At 32.8% G+C, this 24257-nt stretch overlaps 7 protein-coding genes across 9 annotated transcripts; 3 read left to right on the top strand and 4 right to left on the bottom strand.

The window, feature by feature from the left end:
• Nucleotides 1-24: 24 nt before the first annotated feature.
• Nucleotides 25-6016, bottom strand: LOC128394305 (protein phosphatase 1G-like). 3 transcript variants are annotated; one of them, XM_053354617.1, is made up of 5 exons: nucleotides 5755-6016; nucleotides 4173-4285; nucleotides 1445-3234; nucleotides 1287-1371; nucleotides 25-1214 (listed from the first exon to the last, which is right to left on the bottom strand). In XM_053354617.1, exons 2-5 carry the CDS (start codon nucleotides 4281-4283, stop codon nucleotides 951-953), a joined length of 2250 nt encoding a protein of 749 aa, XP_053210592.1. In that variant the 5' UTR covers nucleotides 4284-4285; nucleotides 5755-6016; the 3' UTR covers nucleotides 25-950. The 3 variants fall into 3 exon arrangements, with proteins under 3 accessions (XP_053210592.1, XP_053210593.1, XP_053210591.1); XM_053354618.1 differs by lacking the exon at nucleotides 5755-6016 and having other exon boundaries at nucleotides 1445-2243; nucleotides 2448-3234; nucleotides 4173-4808; XM_053354616.1 differs by lacking the exon at nucleotides 5755-6016 and having other exon boundaries at nucleotides 4173-4812.
• Nucleotides 6017-6152: 136 nt separating this feature from the next.
• On the top strand, nucleotides 6153-7523 carry LOC128394320 (histone H1A, sperm-like). The gene is made up of 2 exons (XM_053354637.1): nucleotides 6153-6311; nucleotides 6601-7523. Exon 2 carries the CDS (start codon nucleotides 6601-6603, stop codon nucleotides 7258-7260), a length of 660 nt encoding a protein of 219 aa, XP_053210612.1. The 5' UTR covers nucleotides 6153-6311; the 3' UTR covers nucleotides 7261-7523.
• A 110-nt stretch (nucleotides 7524-7633) lies between these two features.
• LOC128394304 (nuclear cap-binding protein subunit 1-like) lies at nucleotides 7634-13427 on the top strand. Its single transcript, XM_053354615.1, has 13 exons — nucleotides 7634-7791; nucleotides 7882-7979; nucleotides 8096-8199; nucleotides 8268-8352; nucleotides 8423-9108; nucleotides 9207-9381; nucleotides 9495-9924; nucleotides 10013-10112; nucleotides 10190-10283; nucleotides 10355-10458; nucleotides 10568-10670; nucleotides 10744-11007; nucleotides 11102-13427. Exons 1-13 carry the CDS (start codon nucleotides 7755-7757, stop codon nucleotides 11213-11215), a joined length of 2394 nt encoding a protein of 797 aa, XP_053210590.1. The 5' UTR covers nucleotides 7634-7754; the 3' UTR covers nucleotides 11216-13427.
• Nucleotides 13359-15911, top strand: LOC128394323 (polyhomeotic-like protein 2). The gene is given in 6 exon segments (XM_053354641.1): nucleotides 13359-13431; nucleotides 13669-13827; nucleotides 14023-14138; nucleotides 14247-14337; nucleotides 14576-14912; nucleotides 15054-15911. Coding segments are annotated over 6 exon segments (1068 nt in total). The 3' UTR covers nucleotides 15346-15911.
• Nucleotides 15912-16388: 477 nt separating this feature from the next.
• Nucleotides 16389-19610, bottom strand: LOC128394303 (periodic tryptophan protein 2 homolog). The gene is made up of 2 exons (XM_053354614.1): nucleotides 19046-19610; nucleotides 16389-18963 (listed from the first exon to the last, which is right to left on the bottom strand). Exons 1-2 carry the CDS (start codon nucleotides 19434-19436, stop codon nucleotides 16550-16552), a joined length of 2805 nt encoding a protein of 934 aa, XP_053210589.1. The 5' UTR covers nucleotides 19437-19610; the 3' UTR covers nucleotides 16389-16549.
• A 241-nt stretch (nucleotides 19611-19851) lies between these two features.
• On the bottom strand, nucleotides 19852-22074 carry LOC128394308 (double-stranded RNA-specific editase Adar-like). The gene is made up of 3 exons (XM_053354621.1): nucleotides 20964-22074; nucleotides 20764-20897; nucleotides 19852-20687 (listed from the first exon to the last, which is right to left on the bottom strand). Exons 1-3 carry the CDS (start codon nucleotides 21706-21708, stop codon nucleotides 19944-19946), a joined length of 1623 nt encoding a protein of 540 aa, XP_053210596.1. The 5' UTR covers nucleotides 21709-22074; the 3' UTR covers nucleotides 19852-19943.
• Nucleotides 22075-22380: 306 nt separating this feature from the next.
• Nucleotides 22381-24244, bottom strand: LOC128394318 (dnaJ homolog shv-like). Its single transcript, XM_053354635.1, has 4 exons — nucleotides 24015-24244; nucleotides 23607-23763; nucleotides 23420-23514; nucleotides 22381-23340 (listed from the first exon to the last, which is right to left on the bottom strand). The coding sequence occupies exons 1-4, from the start codon at nucleotides 24089-24091 to the stop codon at nucleotides 22587-22589; spliced, it is 1083 nt and encodes a 360-aa protein (XP_053210610.1). The 5' UTR covers nucleotides 24092-24244; the 3' UTR covers nucleotides 22381-22586.
• Between the last annotated feature and the right edge of the window lie 13 nt (nucleotides 24245-24257).

Genomic DNA, 24257 nt, shown 5'->3' on the forward strand with positions numbered 1-24257 from the left:
AATAAGCGAACAGCATAAGAAAAGTGATCGATTAATTATCTTTGTTTAATTATTACAATCAGTTTAAAAAACAGAAAATTTTTCATCTCTGTTGATAATTAATTAACTTTGATAAATCAAGAGCAATTCCTTTAAGCTTTCATGGAGTAACTTGTATGCTTCCAATAGATTAATTGTAATAATTAAATGCTCCTTTTTTTCTGATCAATTGAAAAAAGGGAACACGAATTTCAGTTATAATATTCATGTTAATTAACAAGAATTGGTAACAATTTAAATTGTTTACAATTCTGTTTTTTCTTGGGTTGATGGTTCTTTTTGTTTCGATTTTGTTTAAATTTGGGAAATAAAAAATCTCTTAATTAATTAAATGCACAGAAGTCGAGGTGTTGATGCTTCGTAATGAGAATTAGTTGGAAGCGTAAATAATAATCATTTATGTTTCTCTTTTTGCTTGGGCGTATTATTGGTGATGATTGTTTTTCTTTTTGTCTCACAGTTTCAGGGTTCGTGTAAATTGTTTGCGATGAAAATTTGTAATTAGGAATTTGCAGCTAAACAGCAAGACTTTAAATTGTAAAATTTTTGTTCTATTAAGGGGGTTAAGGGTTTTGAGTGAATTATTAGAATTAAAGAGTTAACATTGTAAAGATGGGAATGGAAGGCAAGAAATCGAGTTTGTGAGTGAACGAGAAGAGATAGAATTTTAAAAAGAAAAAGGAGACAAGTCTTGATGAATATGAACGGAGAATTGAACTGGAGAAATTTTTGACAAGGAAAGATGAGCGATCATACAAAATGATCAAAGGTGTTTGTTGTTCTCAGCGATGAAGCAAATGATAAAATATGAGAAAATTGAGTGAATAGGATGAAACAATTACTCTTTCTCTTTTTGTTTCTCTTTGACAAATGAACATCTCTTTCAGTTTTGATGCTTTGGGTTATTCTGATTAAAGGTCAGTCTTTTGACGCTTTGATGATGGCTCTGCGGATGAACCCTCTTGACTTTCAGGGGCGGATTGTTTTTTTGAATCTGACTGGCTCGGACATGGTTTCTCCTCATTAGGTTTAGGAATTTCTTCATCATCAGAGTCTGACAACTCTTTTTGACTATCAGTTGGTTTTACATTGGTAAATTTTACAATTATGCAAGTCATGTTATCGCAACCCGTGCCATCTCCTTCCGTATCCGGTGATAAACAATGGTCAAAGAGCTGGATGTGATAAAAAAAGAATTAAAAATTAGTATCAATTCATCACAAAGAGGAAAATCTATGTAGATATACCTTTTCACAAATTGAGCTTAAACTTAAATTGTCATCTAGACGCTCTCTGACGAAGTCAACCACTTCTTGGCTGGACATTGAGTTCCTGGTGAAATGGAACAGAAAAAAAAAGATTAATTATAATCGAAAATTAGATATGATCATTTTAATCGTCTTACCAAATACCATCACATGCAAGGACCATAAATTCATCTCTTTCAGGCTTGATGATAGCAGTGCGAATATCTGGGAATGCAGTAATCATTTGTTCTTTCAAACTAAGTTCAGAATTATTTTTGTAGGCATGATCACCAATGGCGCGAGATAAATTAAGTCCTCCATTAACACGACCATCTGAATTAACGATACCTCCAGCGGCTTCGATACGTTTCTTCTCAATTGTATCTTCTGGCTTGTGATCTAGTGACATGTCAAGGGCTTTACCCCTTCTAGAAACGACACATCTAGAGTCACCAGCATTGGCGACGTATAATCGGTTACCTTTTAGAAGAGCGAAAACAGCAGTACAGCCACTGTCTTTACCGGGAATTTCGAAATCCGTTGTTGAAGCTTCGAAACTATCACCGTCTTCGTCATCGTCGTCATCATCGTCTTCATCATCATCCTCTTCGTCATCATCTTCGTCATCGTCATCATCATCATCGATGTCATTTTCTTCACCATATTCCATATCAGATGAATCATAATCAGAATCTTCTTCGCCATCACCACCCGTTTTCACGCCTGCACGAGCATTTCCAGTAGCAGATTCGAAAATTTTGTTCACTTGTTTCATTAAAAGGGCTTTGTAATCTAATCTTCCTGGTCTTCCTGATCTTGTTGTACTATCTGACTTGACATTTTCTGGGGTCACAATCTTTTTCTTTTTTCCTTTGCCTTTGGAACTTGAAGATGGTTCATCAACACTGGTTGATGCTGCAGTGCTAACGGTATTGTCACATGCAGCCGATGATGGAGCTGGAGATGAAGAAGAAGAGGTTAACTGTTCAGATGATTTAATGATAGCTGGTGCCGCTTCTGATGAGGTTGATACACAGGCTTCTTTTTCACCTGATGTACCAGTCTCTCCATTTGCTAGTTTATTTGATTCAACCTCACCGGTTGATGGTTCACCTGAAGCTACTTCATTTGATTCACTCACTAAATTAGAGCTACACTTACTCGACTCAGATTTAGTAGATGAGACCTTGCAAATGTCATTTTTATCTTCAATCACTTCATTGACAGATGATGAAACGGAATCTCCTACGTCTGATTGTTGTTTCTTGTGGAAAGATGGTTTTGCTTCTGGATCGACGGATGAACCACGTTCACTGAGTTTACCATTGGGTAAAGGATGAGAAGAGGAACTTGACCCACTAGTAGAACTACTTGAACTACAAGGTTCAAATCTATTCACGGCTTCTGACTCGTTTGTAGTTGATGATGAACTGCATAAACTACTAGTATCTTTAGTATCTTCGTTAGCAGTAGATGTTGATGGTCCTTGTTTAGCGCGTAAAAAGGGTGAAATGGGTTTATTTTTCTTAGATGCACTTATCTCTAATCTTACATGAGGGGGAATATGATCACGCTTTACTACTTCATTGGGGTCATTTTCTCGACCACTGTAACGAGCTATTAAAGCTTCCAAGGGTAATTTTGCTTCTTCTGCAAGTAAAGATGCTTCGTGTTCGTCTTCTTCATCTTCATCACTTTTAATATAGTCATCACCGGCAAGAGATTTAAGCTCCTCGACAATATCCGGTGTAATTAAAAGACTGTCAAACTCGATAAAGGCCTCTTCTAATGCTTTGTGTAAATTGCCTTCTTTGTAGTGCTTTATGTTTTTGAGAAAATTGGGAAGATGACGAGCACAGTATTTAGCCACTTCACCTCCACCATGTCCATCAAAAACAGCAAAGACTGATGATTTCTCATCAAAATCAAGTAAACCTATATGAGCATCCTAAAAGAGAAGAAGATAAAACAATAAAATGAGTAAGAATCAAAAGGATGGAGGGAAATCAAAAGTAAAAAGACATCAATTGCTCAAACTAATTTTTTGTTGTTTTCTGTGGTTATTTTGTAACGCAGGAAAGATTAAGGATTATATAAATTGATGTAGCCGTTTTAAAAGTGTAAAATTCAATATTGTTGAGATGATTTTTTTATTTTAAAACTATTAATTTCAAAACCAGACAAGAAAGTAAATTATAGAGGAAAGACAACAATTAAAACCGGCGTTTACTAGACTTGTGATTCATTGCTGAGATTATCAAAGGTAACAATTTAGCTAACAATCAAGATGTCAGAAAATTCTGTTAGACTGGACTAGTTAATTATTTGAGTTTTATTATCATTGAAATGGTTCAATAGTAGCCTGAAAATTTGCATCATCCAGAGATTAAAACTCAACCAATCCAATCATTACGGAGAAAGCAAAAATTATATAATCAAAACCTATGGCATTGTTGGCGCGTTAATTTCGATAGTTACTACTTATAAATGTGAATGGTTAATTACTTGATAAGTTATAAGGATAACAAGCATATACAAAGAGGTCAAAATGATCTATCATAATGAAGCAACTTAGAAAAGGTGAGGAGAAAGAACGGAGAAACAATCAGGGAAAACATGGCTCATAGATTGGATGATCTGAGAGAGAAGAAAATGATTTGATTTCTTTTAATATAAAACGACAATTATTTTCTAGAAAACACATGTAACGGCATAAACTAGAGAAAGAAAGAGAGCAAGCATAAGATGCATTGAAAGGGCGGGGGTTAGGTTACTGACAAAAAAATAGTCATTCAAATTGATTTAGAATTGGGCAGTAATTAGGATTAAAGATATTTGGTGGTAAAGGTAAAATAAAGGTAAAGTAGGTAAAAATGGCGATTATACCTCTTGTGATGTCCTCCATCCTTGCATAGACGAGGCACCATATTTAACAAACTCGTTCTCATCATCTTCTGATATCTTTTCAGTCTTTGGCTCTGAAAGGTAGGCTCCCATTTCTGATAGATTACAAATTGATTGACATCAAACACCAGCAATGGTAATAAAATAAGAATGAATTTTAAGAAGAACAGAAAATAGAGAAAGAAAGAAGAATATGATATTTATATCAAGAGAAAACGAGAAGAATAAGAAAGAGAGAAAAAGGAAAAGAGAGAGAGAGAGAGAGAGAGAGCAAGGAACAGAATAAAATGAAAGAAGGTGAGAAGGCAAAGAGAAAAAGGAATAAAAATGAAAGAGAAAAAGAGAGAGAGTTAGAAAGGCAGATGAAGAAAAAGAAGCAGCAATGGAGACGATGAATAAAAAGGCGAGAAAAAAAAACAAGAGATGAGAATATAAAGTGATTTTATCTTTATAACAATTAAATGTTCACAATTAGAATGACTGATAACTTGATAGACTAGAATCACAAGTCAATATTCTAGTAAATGAGTAAATTGTTGATAACAATTAACCTAGAAAATGATAATCACATAGAAAAAAAAACAAATTCAAATTCTACAAAATTTTAATGTGTTAGTACAAGAAGAGATTGCGGTCACTTTTCTCTTTCTTTCTTTCCTCAGTCTCTTTCTTTTTCTCTTTCTAAGTTAACCTTCTACTCCATCTGGTGAATAAGAGAATCAGTTAGTCGGTTTACCAGCGAAATTTGAATTTGACAGAAAAAGAGGAAAAGAGAGAGAAAAATTTTCTTCTGGTTTTCAATTTTTGGGAAAAAATTACAACAAGTAAACCAAAACCTTAGAAGATAATTAATTAGATTGACTTTAAATTGACAATTAATTAGTTGATTTTTTTGTAAAATTCTTTTACATTTCTATGTTAATTTAATTTCTCTATCGAATGGATGAGAAATTAAAGTTAATTGTTGAGGTTAAAAGTGAGAAATTTGATTTACGTTGGAAGGTACAAACAAAATGGTTGCTCTTCTCTTCTTGTTGACTTTTTTTCAATGGGATAATTTTCATGTACATTTAGTAGATTGGAATTGAGAATAAGCAAAATGTTTACTCTAAAAGTTTTCTATTTCAGAATAGAATTAATTGTTCAATTAAAGAGAATAGAATTGAGAAAAATTAAATTGTAATTGCTAATAAAATGAGAAAAGAAATAATTTATCTTGAGAAAATTGGGTTTGGGAGAAAATTTTGGTTGGAAGTTTTTTTCTATTTTCTATCCTATGCTTTTTGAGAAAATTATTCTCTTTGAGAGGGTAACACTTTTTACTCTTAAATTATCATTTTTCGCACTTTTTTCGACAATTAACCATCGAAATAGATTAATACATGTTAGAGGACAATAAGAATACTAATTAATTGACCATTGAAATGGCCTAAACTCTTAATGAAAATGATTACCAATTTAAGTATAGTTGTGGAGAGTAAGGGAAGGAGAGATTTACCAGGCAAATGATGGATGGAAGTGCATCACAATTAAGGTGAAAATTATACTTTAAACATAAATTTACCTTTTTACTTTTATTATATCCATATAGTCACCTCTATGGGCTCCATGTAGATACCTGAGTAATTAAATTAACCTATGGTTAATTAAAAAATGATTAGTTTAACAAAAAGTATCAAGTGGAAATTGAGGTAACACCATAGTTTTACCATGATATCTTTTAAAACGAACACTTTTACCCCAGAGATGATTTATTTTCACAATCTAGAGACCTTAGAGAATCAATTTAAGACACAATTAAAGGTTAACAATTTAATTAAATACAATTAATTAATCAGTTTGTGTCACCAGGAAAGCACAAACTTAGCTTGGCAACTTGGATGGAGAATAAGTTGAAATTGTTGTGAGTCCTCGTAGAGTTTGCTTTTTCTCTCCGTCTCCCTATATAAATAGTCTGAAGGAAGACTTTCTTTCCATCTTACTTTAACTCTGCAACCAAACTCATTCTTTTTCTCTAATTTTTTTTGCTTCTAATTTACAATTTTAATTGTGTGATTCACATCTAAATTTGCATTCTTTTTAATTCCTGACTGATTAACACACTTAATTATAACAATCAAGGTAAATTTTTATTCTATTCTTTATAATTTTCTCACTTTTTCAATTTTATCTTCTTGTACTTAGTTTGTTCTTCTTTTTCTATCTTTTTACTTACTGTATTTTTCTTTGGTCTTTCTCTTTTTCTTTTTTGATGTGTCTTGTTATACAACTTTTTTTGGTAACATCGTTAACTTTTTAGTTGATGATTTGCTTTGAATTGTTTTTGATTATTAATTGTTAATTTTCTTTGTTTTTTCTCTTGTTTTTTTATTTTTTTAATATTGTTCTGGTGATTATTGGATTTATTCAGATGTCTGAAACTACTGCTGCCGCTGCTGCTACTGTTACACCTAAAGCTAAAAAAGCCACCAAAGCTGCTGCTGGTGGTGCTGCTAAAAAACCTAAAGCTGCTCCAAATCATCCTCCTGTCTCTGAAATGGTTAATGCTGCCATTGCTGCTCTTAAGGAGAGAAATGGTTCATCAGCTCAAGCTATCAAAAAGTACATTGCTGCCAATTACAAAGCTGATGTCGAGAAATTAGCTTCTTTCATCAAGAAATACTTGAAACAATCTGTTACCTCTGGAGGTTTAGTACAAACTAAGGGTAAGGGTGCATCTGGTTCATTCAAATTGAGTAAGACCGCTAGTGCCGCTGGAAAACCCAAGGTAGCCAAAAAGAAGCCCGCTGAAAAGAAACCAGCAGAAAAGAAACCCGCTGAAAAGAAGCCCGCTGCCAAAGCAAAGGACAGCAAAAAAGACAAAAAAGTTAAACCCGCCGGTGAAAAGAAGGTTGTTAAGAAAGCAAAGGAAACTAAACCCGCCGAGAAAGTTAAGAAATCACCCACCAAGAAGGCAAAGGTTGAGAAGAAGCCCAAAGCTTCCAAAGCTGCCAAACCTAAGACTCCAAAGAAGAAGCCAACAGCAACAACAAAAAAGACCACCGCTAAAAAAGCAGCTCCAAAAAATTAATTTTATTTTTTCTCTTACATTTTTTTTGACTTCCCTATTTATGTAAATTTAACTGAAACTCTCATTTATATCATATATCTCATCTTCATCATCTTACAAAACAAAACTATTATGAAAAACACTCCTTTTATTAGTGTATCTCTAATCTCTCATGAAATCATCTATTTCGTTCAAACATAAAAACAACCATCAACAAAAAATAACATAAAAATAAACAATTACTACAATAAAAAGATTATTTTGTTGAAAAAGAAAAGATAAAACGATTCTCAGCAATTTATTCCCATAGAAATTCAAAAGAAAATTTTTTTCTCCATTTTGACAGTTTGTTCACATCGAATTACCCGCCAATTTTCCCTCTTTTTTCTCTTTCATCTCATCACATGGACCAAGTGAAGAGAAAACATTTTCATCTTGTTACTCTTACTGTTCATTTCAATTAGAATTTCTTTTAATAATTAATCTAATCTAATCTAATTAATTGTTTTCTAACAATGAGCGGGACGAAGAGACGAAGTTGGGATGATGACCGTAAGTAGAATTTCATTTTATTCTTTTTCGGTGACTAATTTTGTTTGTCTCCTTTGCCTTTGGTATTTTTTTCTCTTTCATTAATTTTAGCGGAAAGACCAAGGAAAAGATACCGTAATGAAAGACCTCAGGAGGAAGATGAAATTGAAGACAATTTGGAACATCTAATTGTTAAACTTGGTGATCGAGTAAGTTTACGTTGAGTGATTTCTGGTGATTTCCGGTCTCCATTTTGGTTTCTACATTGAGGCTCTTTTATTGATCTATGTTGGTTGTTTCTTCTTTTTTCTTTTACTATTTCTAGAGTACCACTGCTTTGGAAAAGAATTTAGAGGAATTGGTTGACATTCTTGATCATGATGTTTCTAAAGCTTCTAAAAGTAACATAATTAAGATTATTAGTGATTGGTAGGTTTTAGAAATTAATTTGGTTGTTCTATTGTGTCTGACTCTTTTTTTTGGTTTCTCTTTCATAGCGTTGCCAATCTACCTGAGAAAATTTCCATCTATTCAACGCTTGTTGGTCTTTTGAATAACAAAAACTATCATGTTGGAGGAGATGTAAGTGCTCATCGATTTGTAATTTGTCAATTAATTAGGCTGATTCATTTGGTATTCATTATTTTATTAGATTATCGAGATGCTAGTGAAAAGCTTCAAGGAAAGTGTTAAAGCTTGTGAATGGGAGAAGAGTTCATCTTATGTCCGATTTTTCGGTGATCTGGTCAATTGTCATGTTATCTCTCATGGTTCTTTGATGGCTCTTTACGAGACTCTAGTTGATGTTACTATGGAAGATAATATTCCACAGGTTCGATCAGATTTCTTTGTGTATTCAGTTTTATCATCTTTACCTTGGGTTGGTTATGAGCTTTGTGACAAAAAGGAACAAGATTTGGAGCAATTGTTGAACACCATTGATAATTATCTAAGTAAAAGATCAAAAGTTCATCATACCGCTTTACGTGTTTGGTATTCGGATACACCACACCCTCAAGAAGAATATTTAGATTGTCTTTGGGCCCAAATTACTAAATTAAGAAATGATAAATGGGAAGAAAATCAAATTCATCGACCATATCTTGCTTTTAACAAGATTCTTTGTGAAGCATTACAACACAATTTACCTTCTATTTCAATACCACCTCATGATCAATCCTACACTTATCCATATCCCAAAGTCGTTTTCCGATTATTTGATTACACTGATTGTCCTGATGGTCCAGTTCTACCCGGAGCTCATGCAATCGAAAGATTCTTAGTAGAACAGAATATTCGTTGGATTCTATCAAGACATCATAAAGATCTTAAGGCTTGGTATGTATTCTATTAGACCTCTGGTAACTCCCTTTTCTATTTTGAATGATTTATTTTCTAATTGTTATCCAATCCATTCTCGTTTTCCCCTTAATTAGCTCATTTGCTTTAATTGGTCTTCAAGGAAGTCATAAAATCCCGTTGGAATATGTTCTTGTAGAAATTATTTTAGCTGAAATCTTTGCCCTTCCCTCCTCGAGATTTTTAGAAATATTTTATGGATCATTACTCTTAAAGCTTTGTAAAATGCAACCAGGATCCTTACCCCAAGTTGTAAGTTTAATTGTCACAATCTAAACAAATTCAATCATCTTAGTATCGAAAGAAATTTGAAATTTATCATTATATTTACTTCGTTCTGATTGATTTTTATCATGTTCCTTTAGCTTGCCCAAGCTGTTGAGATGATCTTTGATCGATTGGATACTATGAATGTTGCTTGTGTTGATCGATTTGCTTCCTGGTTTGCTTATCATCTTAGTAATTTTCAATACGCTTGGAATTGGGATGACTGGTCAGCGTGTTTAACCCTTGACCCTCTTCACCCTAAACCCAAATTTGTCCGAGAGTGTTTACTCCGTTGTATGCGCCTCTCTTACCATCAACGTATTGCTGAAATTGTTCCAGACGGTTTTAAAATGCTTTTACCTGATCTTCCCGATCCAATGAACAAATACAATGTTACAGATGAAACAATTAAGATTCCAGGATCAAGTTTAGCTAATCAACTAACCGAAATGTTGAAAAGTAAAACACCTCCTGATGAGATATTGAAAACATTAGAGGATCTTAATAATAGTACTGATGCTGGTGATGGTAAGTTTTACTGTTGTTTATCCTATATTTGTCTACTCAATTTTCAAACCTGTAAACTAATTGTAATTAATTTTCTCATCTAATCTAGTTGAATTCACTCCACATTCCTTGAAAATTGATGTTTTTCTTACCGTTCTGCTTAATGCTGCATCCAAATCATTTTCTCACCTTTTCTCTGCTCTTCTCAAGTGAGTTTTTTCCCTAAATCAATCAATATTATCCAAAATAAATCAAATTAATATTTATATTTTTCTTCGTTTTTCAGGTACAATCAAATCCTTTTATCATTGAATAATTCAGATGATGCTCAGAGATGTATTCTAGCAACTATTTACGAGGTTTGGAGACGTCACCCTCAGGTAATTAATAAATTACTCTTGGTTTACTTTCTTCTCTTGAATTTAAATTTTCATCTTTCTCATTTTTTCAGCTTTTAGTTGTATTAACTGACAAATTATTAAAGGCTAATATCATTGATTTCCCTGCTGTTGCTAATTGGATTTTCTCAAAAGAATTGGCGAGTGATTTTACCAGGTACAATTCTCATTATTCTCGTTGAGAATTTGGCTTTTTTAATAATTAATAATAATTCATTTATTAATTTATTCTCTTTCTCCCCCCTCTCTCTCTCATTTACTATTAGATCTTACATATGGGAAATTTTACATTCGACGATTCGTCGGCAAATCAAATTCGTTGAAGGTTTACAAAAGAAACTCAATGAAATGAAAGAAAAAGCTGAAAAGGTTAATTTCTTCATTTTTCATCATCTTTTCTCTAATATTTCCTTGCTAATTTTTTAATGGTTTGTCCATTTAGATCCAAAGTGAAGACAAAGACGAGGCTAAAGAAGTCAAAGAAGAAAACGAAGAAGCTGAAATTTCCAATGAAGAAGTGATCGAGAGCTTGGAAGAAAAAGTCGAAGCGGCTCTTTCAGACCAAAAGAATTTATTTCTCATCGTATTTCAACATTTCATCATGATTCTATCAGAACATATACAATCTTGTGAAGCTAAAGGTCGAAGCTTCAAAAATCATTGGTTCCGTTGGTGTATTGGTAGATTACAACAAGTATTTTTTGAGGTAATAATACTATCAAATTAATTCTAACCATAATCATAACTATTAATACATTTTATATTCATTTAATTTATTTTTTTCTTCTTCATTTCCATAGCATCATCAATATGTTTGCAAATATAATCCTGTACTTGAATCTCTGCTATTCACAGCTGATGTTGATGCTCACATTTTAATTATATTTAGACAATTCTGTTCCTTGCAAGCTTAAATTAAAATCGATATGATGTAAATCAAATCACAATTAAGAAAGACCCAAACCAATGGTATACAAAGCACACAAACCCTTACAGAAGACAAGACTGGAATTACAACTGATCATCATCATCTCTCCTTCTTATCAACACACTGAACAACTGATTATAAATAATGGAAAACAATGTGTATTGACAATTATAATTCACCCATCAACTATATTACCATTTTGTACTAAATAATTAACTACAAAAGTACAGAGGTCAAACAAAATTAGAGTTAAAAAATTCTACCATTTAAAAGATTTAATTTTTCTTTGTTTACTTAAAATCCTAATTTCTTTTGATAGTAATTAATCTTGCGACACTATTTGTTTTTGATGGTCAAGACAACCAACAATCAACAATTTGCACCTAAACTGGATAAAATATAATTTTCACCATCAACTTTATGATTAATCAATAATTTCATTCTCTATCCAAAATTTATCCATTTTCTTGGTTGTTATTCAGTAAGAAAGAAACTAGGTCACCATTTTTACTCATTTCTAATTCAAAAGGAACCATTTGTATCTCCACTGTTTAGATGAACAACTGAATCTCAATTCATCTTCCACCCAAATTACACCAATTCAATGATTAACAATCAACATTGGAAACATAGACTTTCCTTATTATTAGAAAACTACTTATTTAGACAATCGATTGTATCTGATTTGGTGCATCTAAACAACGAAGTTCCTTATGACCTGAGATTCTAATGATGAGCTACTTTCGGTTGAACTGATTGGTCGTTTTATTTTGTGGGGAATTTAATATCAGGCACTGATTCTCGAAAATTTATAATTCGTTGTTTGATTTATCATAATTTTCATCCAAAATGAGCACATAAATTACATGATATCCAATTGCAGTTCTGATCAGTTTGTCTCGATTCGAGCTACAAGATGAAGTCTTCAGATGAAAATTCTCGTTCTGACCAAGTGACCGATTATTTTTATTATGAAATAAAACCAATTCTATTTCGAGATTGAATCAAATTTCATCTTCCATTCAGCAATTTAAATATTCACAACAAGAATCAACTTGTGATCAGTTCGGAGAAAATGATCTTTGACCTTCAGCATTCGTGTCAATCTAAAGGTTAAAATTGTATTTCCATGGCAAAGAGATAGTAAAACAGATTATTCGTAAATGATTTAGCAACATTCAAAGAAGAATCAACTGAATCAATAATATAACAATAAGAAAATAAACAATTTAAATCTCTCTGTTAATTAAATCGCAATGTAAACAGATAGGCATTCAAAAGATATTAGAAACAATCAACTGTCAGAGTAAATCAACACTTTAAATCCTATAAAACTAAACTGAAATTAGTCCTAACTAATTAAGAGATGCAAGAAAATAAAATTTAATTGTAATAATTAAAAATAAATCAAAAGTAAACCAACAAATATTGACCCTTACATGAGATTATAACCTTAACCTTAATTCAAATGAACAAAAGTAAATGAAAGTTAATCTGTGATACTATTGATACATTTAACCAAAACAAAACCTAAAGAATCCTACAAATTAATTAGATAATCATTGAACAAGTGGCGAAAAGCAGGAATGGTCACCGTCCACAATTAAAATAAATTAAAACAATTAAGATGAAAACGATGAAATATAAATAAAAAGTGGAAAAAAAAGAAAATGTTTACGTTTGAATTGATCGGTGTTCATTTTGTTTCCATCATCATGGATTATTAGGTTAATAGTAAAAGCAAGTGAATCAACCGATACAATTGTGAGCAATTAACAAGACGTTGGACTGTTAATTGTTGGATAAATTGTGAAAACAATCAAGGAAATAAATTTAATTGTGAACAAATTAAAGAAAAGAAGTTCAAGTTTACCTTAACCAGGTTTTCTCTCCTTTCAAAGTGGAAACAAAATGAACACAACACAAGAAGATGAACCATTCACTTCACTGTGACTCTTACATTCACTTTTTGTCTTCTCTCTCTTTCTCTCTGGTTTTTTGTTTCTCTTCATTTTCTTTGGTATTATTGTTGTTTCTTGCACTTGATTCATTCTTGTAATTAACAATTGATCAGTTAATTGAAATTCATTTCCATCTAATTGTCTCGTAACCACAATCAACCGATTTAAATGCCTGCTCGTCGAAAACATTTCAACAACCGTTTCAATCCAACGCCAAGAGCTCGGAGTCAAAGAAAGGTAAGTCTATTTATCTTTGTTAATTAAACTCTGTTCTATTCTGATGTTTGATTGACCTAGAGAATAGAAAAACGCCTTTTAATTGTTACTAATTACTGACCAGTGACTAATAATCTTGTTTATTTATGTTTCATTTTCTTTTCCGATTTTCTTTCCTCTCATCTTTCAATCTCCACATTCTGGTCAATGTGTCTCTCTGTCTCTCTCCCTCTCTGTGTTTATTTTGGTTACACGCTAATAGAAAATTAAAAGTCGCTTGGACCTGATTTCCTTGACCCTTCTGACCTGGGCTATGGTTACTTGAAAGATAGTTATGCACCGAAATGTTATTTGTGTGAATTTCAGTTGTCATCAGACCTTCCCGATGAACATCTTACCTGTAGCAAATGTAATCTAAAGGGTTAGTTGAAATTTTGCTTTTTTCGCCATTTAAAAGTCTCAACACCAATACAATCAATTACCATCAACATTAACACCTTAAAAATGGATCATATTGTTGATTAGTTAATTTCCTTTACCTTTACACACATAATTATCTATTCTAAATGAAACAATAACAAATTGTTCCCTATTTGTGTTATAATAATAATAATAGTTCACCGGCGATGTGGAATTCCTGATGATACCGAAAACCTTAATATTCCCGAGGAAGATTGGCTTTGCGACAAATGTACAGCCGTGTGTTCATTGTGTAAATTAAATAACGAAACCGTAAGTTGAATCATCTAATTGTTGTATTTAGAAAATTACAATTGCTTGTCCATAATTTCGGTCAATTTTGTTCATCTTCCTCTCTCTCTCTCTCTATCTTCCCATCAGGAGCCTACAATAAACTGTACCATTTGTGATACTCCGTTTCATATAATCTGTATTCAACTGTATAGTGATCAACCTAAACCTAAAAGACAAGGTAAGATGGAGGAATTGATCTAATTAAACTATAAACTCTAATTAGTGACTATCGTAACTTGCCAAACATCAATAGTAACCTTATATACGTACACAAATCACAATACACCAAGAAAGTAAACTAATGTTTCTTGTGATTGTGTAAATATGAGGATAATTTTGTAACACCTTAAATTTGGTTAATTTTTCTTAATATTATTTTTTTTTCTTCTCTCTCATTTCTTGTATTATCTCCTCAGGTTCATGGGTTTGTAAGAACTGTGTTGATGTAGCCAGTGAGAAATATATTGACAACACTGAACCAGTCAAGGAAAATACTAGTAGCAATATAAGTAATTCTCAAGTTGATCGAATCAGTATAACAAATGGTAAAAGCCTCACACTGTTGGCACCCAATTTACATGATACTGATAAAATTAGGCAACCATCATCAGAGGAATCATTGATTGACAATTTACCAGCAATTGGAATACTAGATGATTCAGAATCAACTTTAATCAATGAAATTGAACCAAGTAAAGCGGAGATAGCTGATTATCACGCTTATGTATCAAATAGACTCGCTAAAATGGTTAAGTAAGTATTGTTTTAGAAACGAGCAAATTTATTTAATTTGTTCACTAATCAAACTCTTGAAAATAGCTTATTTTGTTTTCGCTTGCGTCTTTCTATTGATCTCTAATAACCTAATTTTGTTTAATTGTTTCATTTCATCAGAGGCCTTGATATGGATCCAGATCCTCAAAACTGGACAACCGATGATGTTGAATCTTATGTTAAAGAAATTGGTTTCCCTGATCAAGCTCATCTATTTAAGGAACAATTAATTGATGGTCGATCACTACTTCTATTAAGACGTGTTGATGTTGTCAAAGGTTTATCAATGAAATTAGGACCAGCTCTAAAAATCTATGCTCATATTAATCAATTACAAGAGATTGACATAGTTCCAGCTTTTAATTCACTAAAATCAAGTCAATCATCGGATAATTTAAATAACCAAATTTAAAATGCATCTATTTTTTGTTTCTCTTTCTCTTTCTCTTTCTTTTCTCTTTCTTTTTCTCTTTCTTTTCTCTTTCTTTTTCTCTCTCCTGTTCTTGCTCAAATATCAAGCCATTCATCGATATCATCATTAACTACAATTAGCACCAATTACACACAATCAAATATCATTTGCAAATGCATAAAAACCCACCCCACCTTCAACTTTGCCACCTCAATGTTTAAACAGCAAATCCCTTCAACTACAATAGACCTGAAGAGTTAATTTTGTATCATTATTTAATTATATGCAAAATAGCATATTTTTGATGGTATTTAGATTATCTAATTTATATAATTTTAATGAGAATCGGCTAATTAATCAATTAGACTTGGACAAACTAACCAAAACAAAAATCTCCCTTTGCAAAGGATAAACATTGAAACTGAATCAATCAATATGAAACCAACTGTTGAACCAATGAACATCTCTCATTGTTCAATAATAACAATTAAGAGACACTTAATCAATTCAATTAATAACAATGATGATCAAGATGATGATAAATAAAAATTGAGATAACAAATTAATACTAATTTTTCATCGCCATCTCTTTAATTGTTACATTTGATTACCAATATTCGTGTGTGTTTGTTAATCAATCTTGATTCTTTTGATTGTTCACTTTAATCATTTACATTTTCTAATCACAACAATTAAATTGATCGTCACCAATACCAAGTAATTATAGAAATTGATTACTAATCATCTCTTTTTCTTAAAACTCTTCTTCAAATATTTAACTTTAGGCTTAACTCTGATTGTTTAATACATTTTCTTAATTGCTGTTACTGCTCTTGATTATCTATTAATTAGTTGTAATCTAGACCTTCAGATTAATTGATTATTGAGGATTAAAGATAACAATCAAATTGTTGGGTGTCAATTGTTATCAAAAGATTTTTCCTCAAACATTTTCCTAAACTCGAAAAATTTTCTGATCAGTTTGATTTGATTGCATTTGGTGATTAGCAGTTAAATTGTTCGTAAATAATTTGACTCATCAATTATAATTAAGAGACTCTTTTAGTTAAATTTCAAGTGTCTTTTAATGTAATTAAACATTAGTGTTACAAATTAATTTCTAATTTGTGTTAATGTTTCTGTACAAAAATATTAACAAGGAAAAAAGGATTTCAATTAGTTAATTTTTTCGCAATTTTAACAGTTAATTATCCATATTTTCATCTTCATCTTCACTATTTAAATTAATAATTTTATTCTCTTGTTCATCTTCATCTTCATTTTCTGAAAGTTCACCTTCCTCGTCTGTTGATTGTTCATCAATTTGATCCATTTGATTGTCACTTGTTTCAGATTCAATTCCAAATGTTTTCACAAATTCGAGTCGATATTTGTTAAAATCTGATAAATTCTGTAAATCATCAGACCATCGGGTAATCACTCGATGTAAAAATCTAAAAGTAGCTGATATTGATGAAGAAGCCGAATAATTAGATTTCAAAGTTAATCCATGTTGATGAAGAATCGATTGGCACCATAACATGTAAAATTCAATGTGTCCAGTGTTTTCCAATGACGATGCTAATGATGAGAGACACAATTCGATATATTTAATTGGTAAACTTTTGATCGTTAAATCAATTGAGTTAATTGGCGTCGATTCAACGACTCTCTTGAATAAAGATGATTCTTGTAATTTCAACGATTGCATGAGAGCATCAGCGTATTGTTGATTGTCCAATGATTCCTTGACCGTAATTGGACTGACACCTTCATCTAATTCGTAAGGATCAAAATAATCAACGGTGTCCAGTGAATAGATTAAAATACCTTCGGTTGTCGCAGCGGCAAACGATCTCATTGTCGGTGAAAATTGTAAAGCGTAAGCAGCAACAATCGGATTGATTGATCTTTCACCGAGGTCACCTCTTTTTACCCCCGGAAGTTGAACTGGGGCAAAGTCGCCCTCCTCTCGAGCCTTGATTAGCATCTCATTGAAACCAAACTCGGCTCGTTTACGTTTACTGATATAATCAGCGATACCTTCCAATGATTTATTAATTGTGAGGGTAAATTTTTTGATCAACAATTTTTCGGGTACATGATAAACACATAGATGCTTTGATCGTCCACCGGCAAGGATATATTGTCCATCCGTTGAATAGGTTAAAGTGGAAAAGTGTTTATCATCATCTGCACTTTCCTCAGCATTTGTTTTACCCGTTCCCAGGTCACATTTACCTTCAATTGGAGCGCCCAACATTTCACCTGATTCAGTTGCAAAGAAATAAATGTTTCCGTTAATTGTTGACACTGCAATTTGATCACCATCTAAACGTAAAGATAAACCGATAGCCTCATATCCTAATTGTAACACTTCACGGGTACAATTTGCACCTTCAAATAGATTCCAGGTTCGTACAGTTTTATCCCAACTACATGAGACGAGAATATTATTTGAGGGGGAGAATTTGATTGCCGAAACTGGAGCTTGATGTCCAGTTAAACATTCGAGAAGTCGACCTGTTTTAAGGGACCAAAGAAAAATTTCGAAAAAATTTTGAGCACCAGCAGCAATAAAATCGCCAGAAATATAATCAACCGCTAAACTGATAAATTGAGCGGGTTTAGAGATCTCAGGAGCTGCAAATGTACGAAAATTACGATAACGATTAAGGTCAAACGCTCGAACTGTCCCATCTAACGAAGCTGAGATGAGAACCTTTCCATTGGCATTGGGTTGGAATTCAACAGCAGTTATTGGTGCTTTATGTTCATCGCTAAAGGTAACGAAATTAAATCCACCCAATGTATCCCAAACACGAACCTTGGCATCAGTACCACCGGTGGCAAGGTAAGCACCGTCCGGAGAGTAAGCTAAACACTCAGTTATGTGGGTGAAACCGGCACCAGTACCACTTTGTTTGAGAATAAAAGTTTCCGTTCTCCATTCCCAGACAAACAATTGTGATTGGGTCAATTTTTCCTCTGCTAATTCATAAGAGGTCATTGGTTTAACTCCCGAACCAAAAGCGATCCAATCAGTGTCAGGACTAATCGAGATTCCATCGATAGCACCAAGATTAGACAATTCAAGGCAATAGATTAAACTGAAATCAGGCATATCATGAAGCAGAACAGAACCATTGGTGAATCCGGTAACTAGTAGATGAACTTTGGGACTATAAGCGGTCGACGAAACGTAAACATGATTGGACTCGGTCTTCAAGGAATCTGTAAGAAAATATCTCTCGGTTCGAGAAAATTGTAGCTTTTCCTCTTTTGGAGTTTCGTCTTTCAATTCATCTACACTGTATGAACATTCCCAAACGTAACATTGACCATTTTTACTAATAGTGATCAAAGATAGATCCTGATCATTGAACGAACCAAAATAACCTCCGATTGGACAATCAGAGTGACCACTAAGGTTGATTAAATGAGGTACATTAGGATGACATTTGGCAACAGTACAAATCTTGACAGTCAAGTCTTTACTCCCAACGGCCAATAATTTTGAGTCTTGACTCCAAGTGACAAACGTCGCCTTATCATAATGAGCCCTTATAACCTTGTAAATCTTAAATGGTGACAATTCCCGACCCGTTCCAGTAAAAGCTACAAGGGAAACAAAAACCCAATAAAAAACATTAGAAAATGTGAACAACAGAAACAACATTGAAGAGACGGTTAAACTCACCAATTCCTGGGGTTAAATAGACCAAAGCTTTATTGTCAACAAGAATGGCATAATATCGACCATCAGGACTGAACTTTAACCCACCGAGCGAGGAACAACTTTTAGAAAAATCTTTTCTATGAAGGACATAACCAGTAATTGGAGAAACCATGTAAAGATGACATTTCTCTGTGGTTATAATTAGTAGTCTTCCATTGGGCGAAATAGCAATATGGTTAATATTATGTTCGGCTTGGAATGATAAAGCTCGAGATCGACCGTTTTTCAGGTCATATAGCACAATCTTATTACCACATGGACTGTAAAGACTTGAACCTTTCGGGTCGAAATAAAGATCACCTCTATTGTAAACACTTCCAAAGAGATTGGCAAATTTGTAGAAAAATCTCATTTTTCACTTGGGTAAAAGAGAGAATCAAAAATCAATGTAATTCTAAGGAAAAGGACAAAAGAAACTCAATTAACCATAAACTCTAACTACTAATAGTTAACAATTTAAAAGAAAAAGAATAAAATTAAAATTGTTAAACGTTAATTGCGAATGATAAATGAAGACAAAAACAATCACAATCCATTTGGAAACAACAACAAACCCAAGGCATGGGGAACACGTGGTTCGTTGGAGACCAGAAAATCCTAAGTAACATTTTTTTCTGGTCAATTTAAATTCTTTCAGATTTAATTGTTTGTTGGGATTTTAATAGATTTATGTAGAAATTTTTTAATAGAAATTAATTTAGAAAAGTTATTGAGATGATTAACGAGAAAGAGAGAGAGAGAGAAACGAATGTAATAAAGTTAATAGATGCTCTTGATTGATTGGATGTCGTTAGTTTTTTGTTTGTTTTTGGTTGACAATTTGGTTCGGTCATTTGTTTTTAGAATTTGATTTTTTTGTTTAATTACCAAATAGATCAACTTCTGCAGGAACTTGTATCCAATCTCCAAGATTTTGTTCTGTGAATGCTTGAATTGCCATGAGACGAGCGTGAACATAATCGTTTGCAGAGGTTTTTGCATCTCGATAAATTGTCGGGATTAAAAGGCCTAAAGGTGAGGTTGGAAGTTTTGGTGAATTTCGTCCTAAAATTGTTCGAAATGATTGGAAAAATGATTTCTTCGATAATCGAGAGACTAATTCTTCATTTTGAAACACTTTACCAGTATCAGCTGAGATTATCTCAGGCCAGGGATCACCTTTAATCCAATTAATTGCATAATTAGGTGAACGAGTTACCTGACGAGTGAATTCATCAGATTTAGATTGAGATTTGGCAACTTTTGATAGATTAACTTTATACATGAAAGATAATTTTTTCAATGATTCTGAATCATAATTAAGATTCAATCGACCATGAATCGCTCTAACCAAATGAGAATAGTTAAATAATGAACCGAGAACAACACTATTGAGATAAATTGGTTCGATGAAGTGAGAAAGAAGAGATCCTTGAATTCCGGCCACATTCCAGATCGCGATTTTATCCGAACATGACATGAATTGTAATCTCTGTTCACCGAGTAAAACTCCGTCCCAAGTCAAAGTGTTTGTCCCTCGTTTAACGGGAATTGTACCTTCTCCAGCCTCGATTTTGGCCCTAAGTAAACCTCGAGACAAGCGATTCCCATGCGGATCTCCATCCTAAAGGAATTGAACAACAGAACATATTAGAATTATTTAGAAATCGATAAGAAAAACTTAATCATCTTCATCATACATTTTCCTCTTTGGGACTGAAAACTCTTGCATCTCCACATGGAGCTGTTGATATGAATAAATTAACTCTAATTCCAGGCTTTAGACAGAAACCATAACCATCATCTCGTTGTTTCAAAATAAATTCTGGTCGATCTAATAGATTGGAAATTTAATTAATTAGCAAAATTTTACCAATCACCTGTTGATTCTGATACAAACCTTGGTAATTGTTGTCAATTATACCAAGTAATTGTCTATACAAATATAAGATGAAACATCGTCTCGATAAAACTTCAGCGTGTGAATCATGAACCGTTGCTCCGGTCATACTGAGGCGATCGCCTTTGATACACTTGGTTCCGGTGGTCAAGCAAATGATATCTAACCAGTTAGGGTCATAATCACTGGTCAATACGATGGATGAGAGGACATTCCATTTCTTAAAATCGCCTAATTGTTCAAAGACAAGTTTTGCTGCATTGAGAACTTCAAATCCAATCATATCAGCTGTTTTCTGGTCCAAAATCAGAGTATCATTTGGTTCAACAACAATGGTCTTAGTTGGTTCAGCGATTATTTCAGAACAATTAATTCCGAATAAGTCTTTAAGTGCTTCCTTGGCAGCGACATATTTAGCTAATTTCTTGGTTTTACCGACACCATTAAATGAATGAGTACCAACTTTAAGCTCTACTTTGAAAGAGGTTCCAAATTTTCCTGGAATTTCATCAGTAAATTGCCATTTGGAATCAGGTCGCAATTCGTTAATCAATGCCAATGGATTTCGATTTGGTGTCTCTTGAGTCATCACACGAATCATAATTTTCGGCTTTTTTGACTTCCTAATTGGTTCATCTTCGGGTTTCTCTTCAACCGATTCATCTTCATTATTGATCAGTTCACTGAATTTAACAAAACCACTTTGCTGTTCAAAATTATCACTACAAAAATCATCTGAAAACATGTCAAAGTAACAATTAGAAGTAAATTTAAAAAGGAGAGACTTAATCACAATCGATTTTAGAACATAAAAAAAAGAGCTCAACAGAATCAAGTCTTATTATGATCAATCCAATTCTTATTGAAAGTTAAAAGATCAAATTAACAACTGAGACTATGAGACATTCACAGATGCAAATAGTAAACAAATTATTTTATATCATTGACTCACTAATCTATTTTCACAATCAATTAATCATTCACTCGTTGAAAGGTAAAACCGTCTTGTTATTAAGACTCAGTGACCAAAGAGTTGTGATCATTTAAGAATCTTAAATTAAGATGATCCAAATTCAAAACAATCTACAGATTGGAAGCGCCTTTTCAACAGAAGTCACAACAAGATCAACTTCTAAAAGGATATTAGAGATTCTCTCTCATGGCTTCAGCCGCCTCTCGAATTTCAGCTTGATTGTCAATCGCTGATTCATTTACAATTCATTTCTCTTTGAAACGTTTTCTTGAGTCTTACCAATTCATTTTCGAATCTCTTTCAACGTAAAGGCGAAGGTGAACATTTGGCCCATGTTCGAAATTCTGATTCGATTTCTGGAATTTTGGCAAATCAACTAAATATAATTTTCTAGTTCATTTTCTCACGAATTGTATTACAAAGTAAAAGGGACGAGAAGGGAGGAAAAGGATTGAATTACATTTTGTATATTTGGTACATTTTGTTTTTTTTAATTGTTTAACTTAAATGATTAGAAAAACTCTTCCAGTTTATACAAATTTATTGTTTGTATGATGAGTATGAAGTATGTGTTTGATTGAGAGGATGAGAAATGAAGAGATTGAATCTGGAAATTTGATCTTTTTTACTTCCTAATTAGCAGTTGATGATTAGTAGCCTCGTAAACCATTATAAGCTTTGGTTTTTGATGGTTCTTGGAGAAGAGCTTTAATTTGATTTCTAATTTCTTCTGTTAATTCACCTTTGGGAAAATCGACATCAAAGGTGATAAATAAAGTTCCATGGGAAAGGTTATTCTCATAATTGGGCATACCTTCACCGGGTTTTCGCATCCTAGCACCAGGCCAGGTAATCTTATCTCGTTTAACTTGCACTTTATGACCATCAAGATGGGGAATTGTCATCTCAAAGCCAATTAATGCATCGGTCAAGGAGATGGTTACATTGGTATAAAGATCATCACCTCTCCTTTCAAATATTGGATGTGGAGTTGTTCTGATCTTGATTACTAAATCTCCTGGATCACCGTCGATATGAGGTTCACCTTCACCTCTGATCTTTTGCTCTTGACCGTCTTTCATTCCTGCTTCAATCTCAATTTCTAATAGTTTCTCTTCGTTGACTAATTCTGAGTTTGGACATTCATCACAGACTGATTGTTGCATCATTTGAAATCGACCAGGTCCCAATTGCCGAGTTACCATTTCTTGGCGACAATTACACTTTCTTGTTCCACTTGATTGTTTAAAGACAACCTTATTTCTTACAAGTTCTACAAAATTACCCGAATAAAGTTCTTCCAGTGTTACCCAAATGTCCATTAGAACATCACCTCCTTTAGGTGTTTCTCGTTCTTCTCTATTTTCTTGTCCAAAAAATGAGAAACCAAAATCACCGAAAAAACTGTTCAAAGATATAAATAGAAGATTAATAAACCAATGATTAATCAAATAAGATGATCAATAAAAGATGAATAATTTACCTTGAGAATGGGTCACTTCCTCCGAAAGAATCTCTATTAAGACCTTCTTCCCCATGTCTATCATAAGTTTTACGTTTATCGGCATCTGATAGAACCTGAGAATAAAAAATGAACAATTAGTAAATATACCAAAACTAATAAACGTCATGATAAAAATTATCAAGATTTATAAATCTGAGATTCAAACCTCATATGCAGCAGCTAAATCTTGAAATTTTTCTTGAGCTTTCGGATCATCTTTATTTCTATCTGGATGCATTTCTTTGGCCATTCTTCTGTAAGCTTTTTTCACTTGATTAAGATTAGCATCTTTTGGTATCCCTAATATTTTATAGAAATCTCTCCTGTAAAAGAAAAACCCAAAAGAGAAAAGAAAAAAATTAATTCATATTCCACAAGAAGAAAAATGAAAAAGCAAAAAAAGTAGAGGAAGAGGATAAGGATAAGGAAGCCGTTAACAATCAATGACATTAGCAGAAACAGCAAAAAGTCACACTGAAAATTAAACAACAGTAAACAACAGTCAATGAAAAACAAAACAAGCAAATCAATTGACAACAATTAAAAATGAAAATGAAAATGAAAATCCACTTACCCGGCTAATGATTCAAATATCAATACAAATAAGAAAGCAGTAAGAAAAATCCAATCAGGGGAATAAGTTAACCTCATGGCAAAAGATATGAAAAGTACAACAACTACAAAAATCAATCACAGTGATTACACTAATTGTAATTAGTAATAAACAATTTAAATTAAGTAACAATTGAATAAGATACAATTAGATCGCCATGAAAATTGACAACAACATAAACTGACGAGAGTTTTTCTAATGCTT

The sequence above is a fragment of the Panonychus citri genome, unplaced genomic scaffold, assembly GCF_014898815.1.
Source record: "Panonychus citri isolate SS breed McGregor unplaced genomic scaffold, ASM1489881v1 Contig00139, whole genome shotgun sequence".
NCBI classification, from domain to species: domain Eukaryota; kingdom Metazoa; phylum Arthropoda; class Arachnida; order Trombidiformes; family Tetranychidae; genus Panonychus; species Panonychus citri.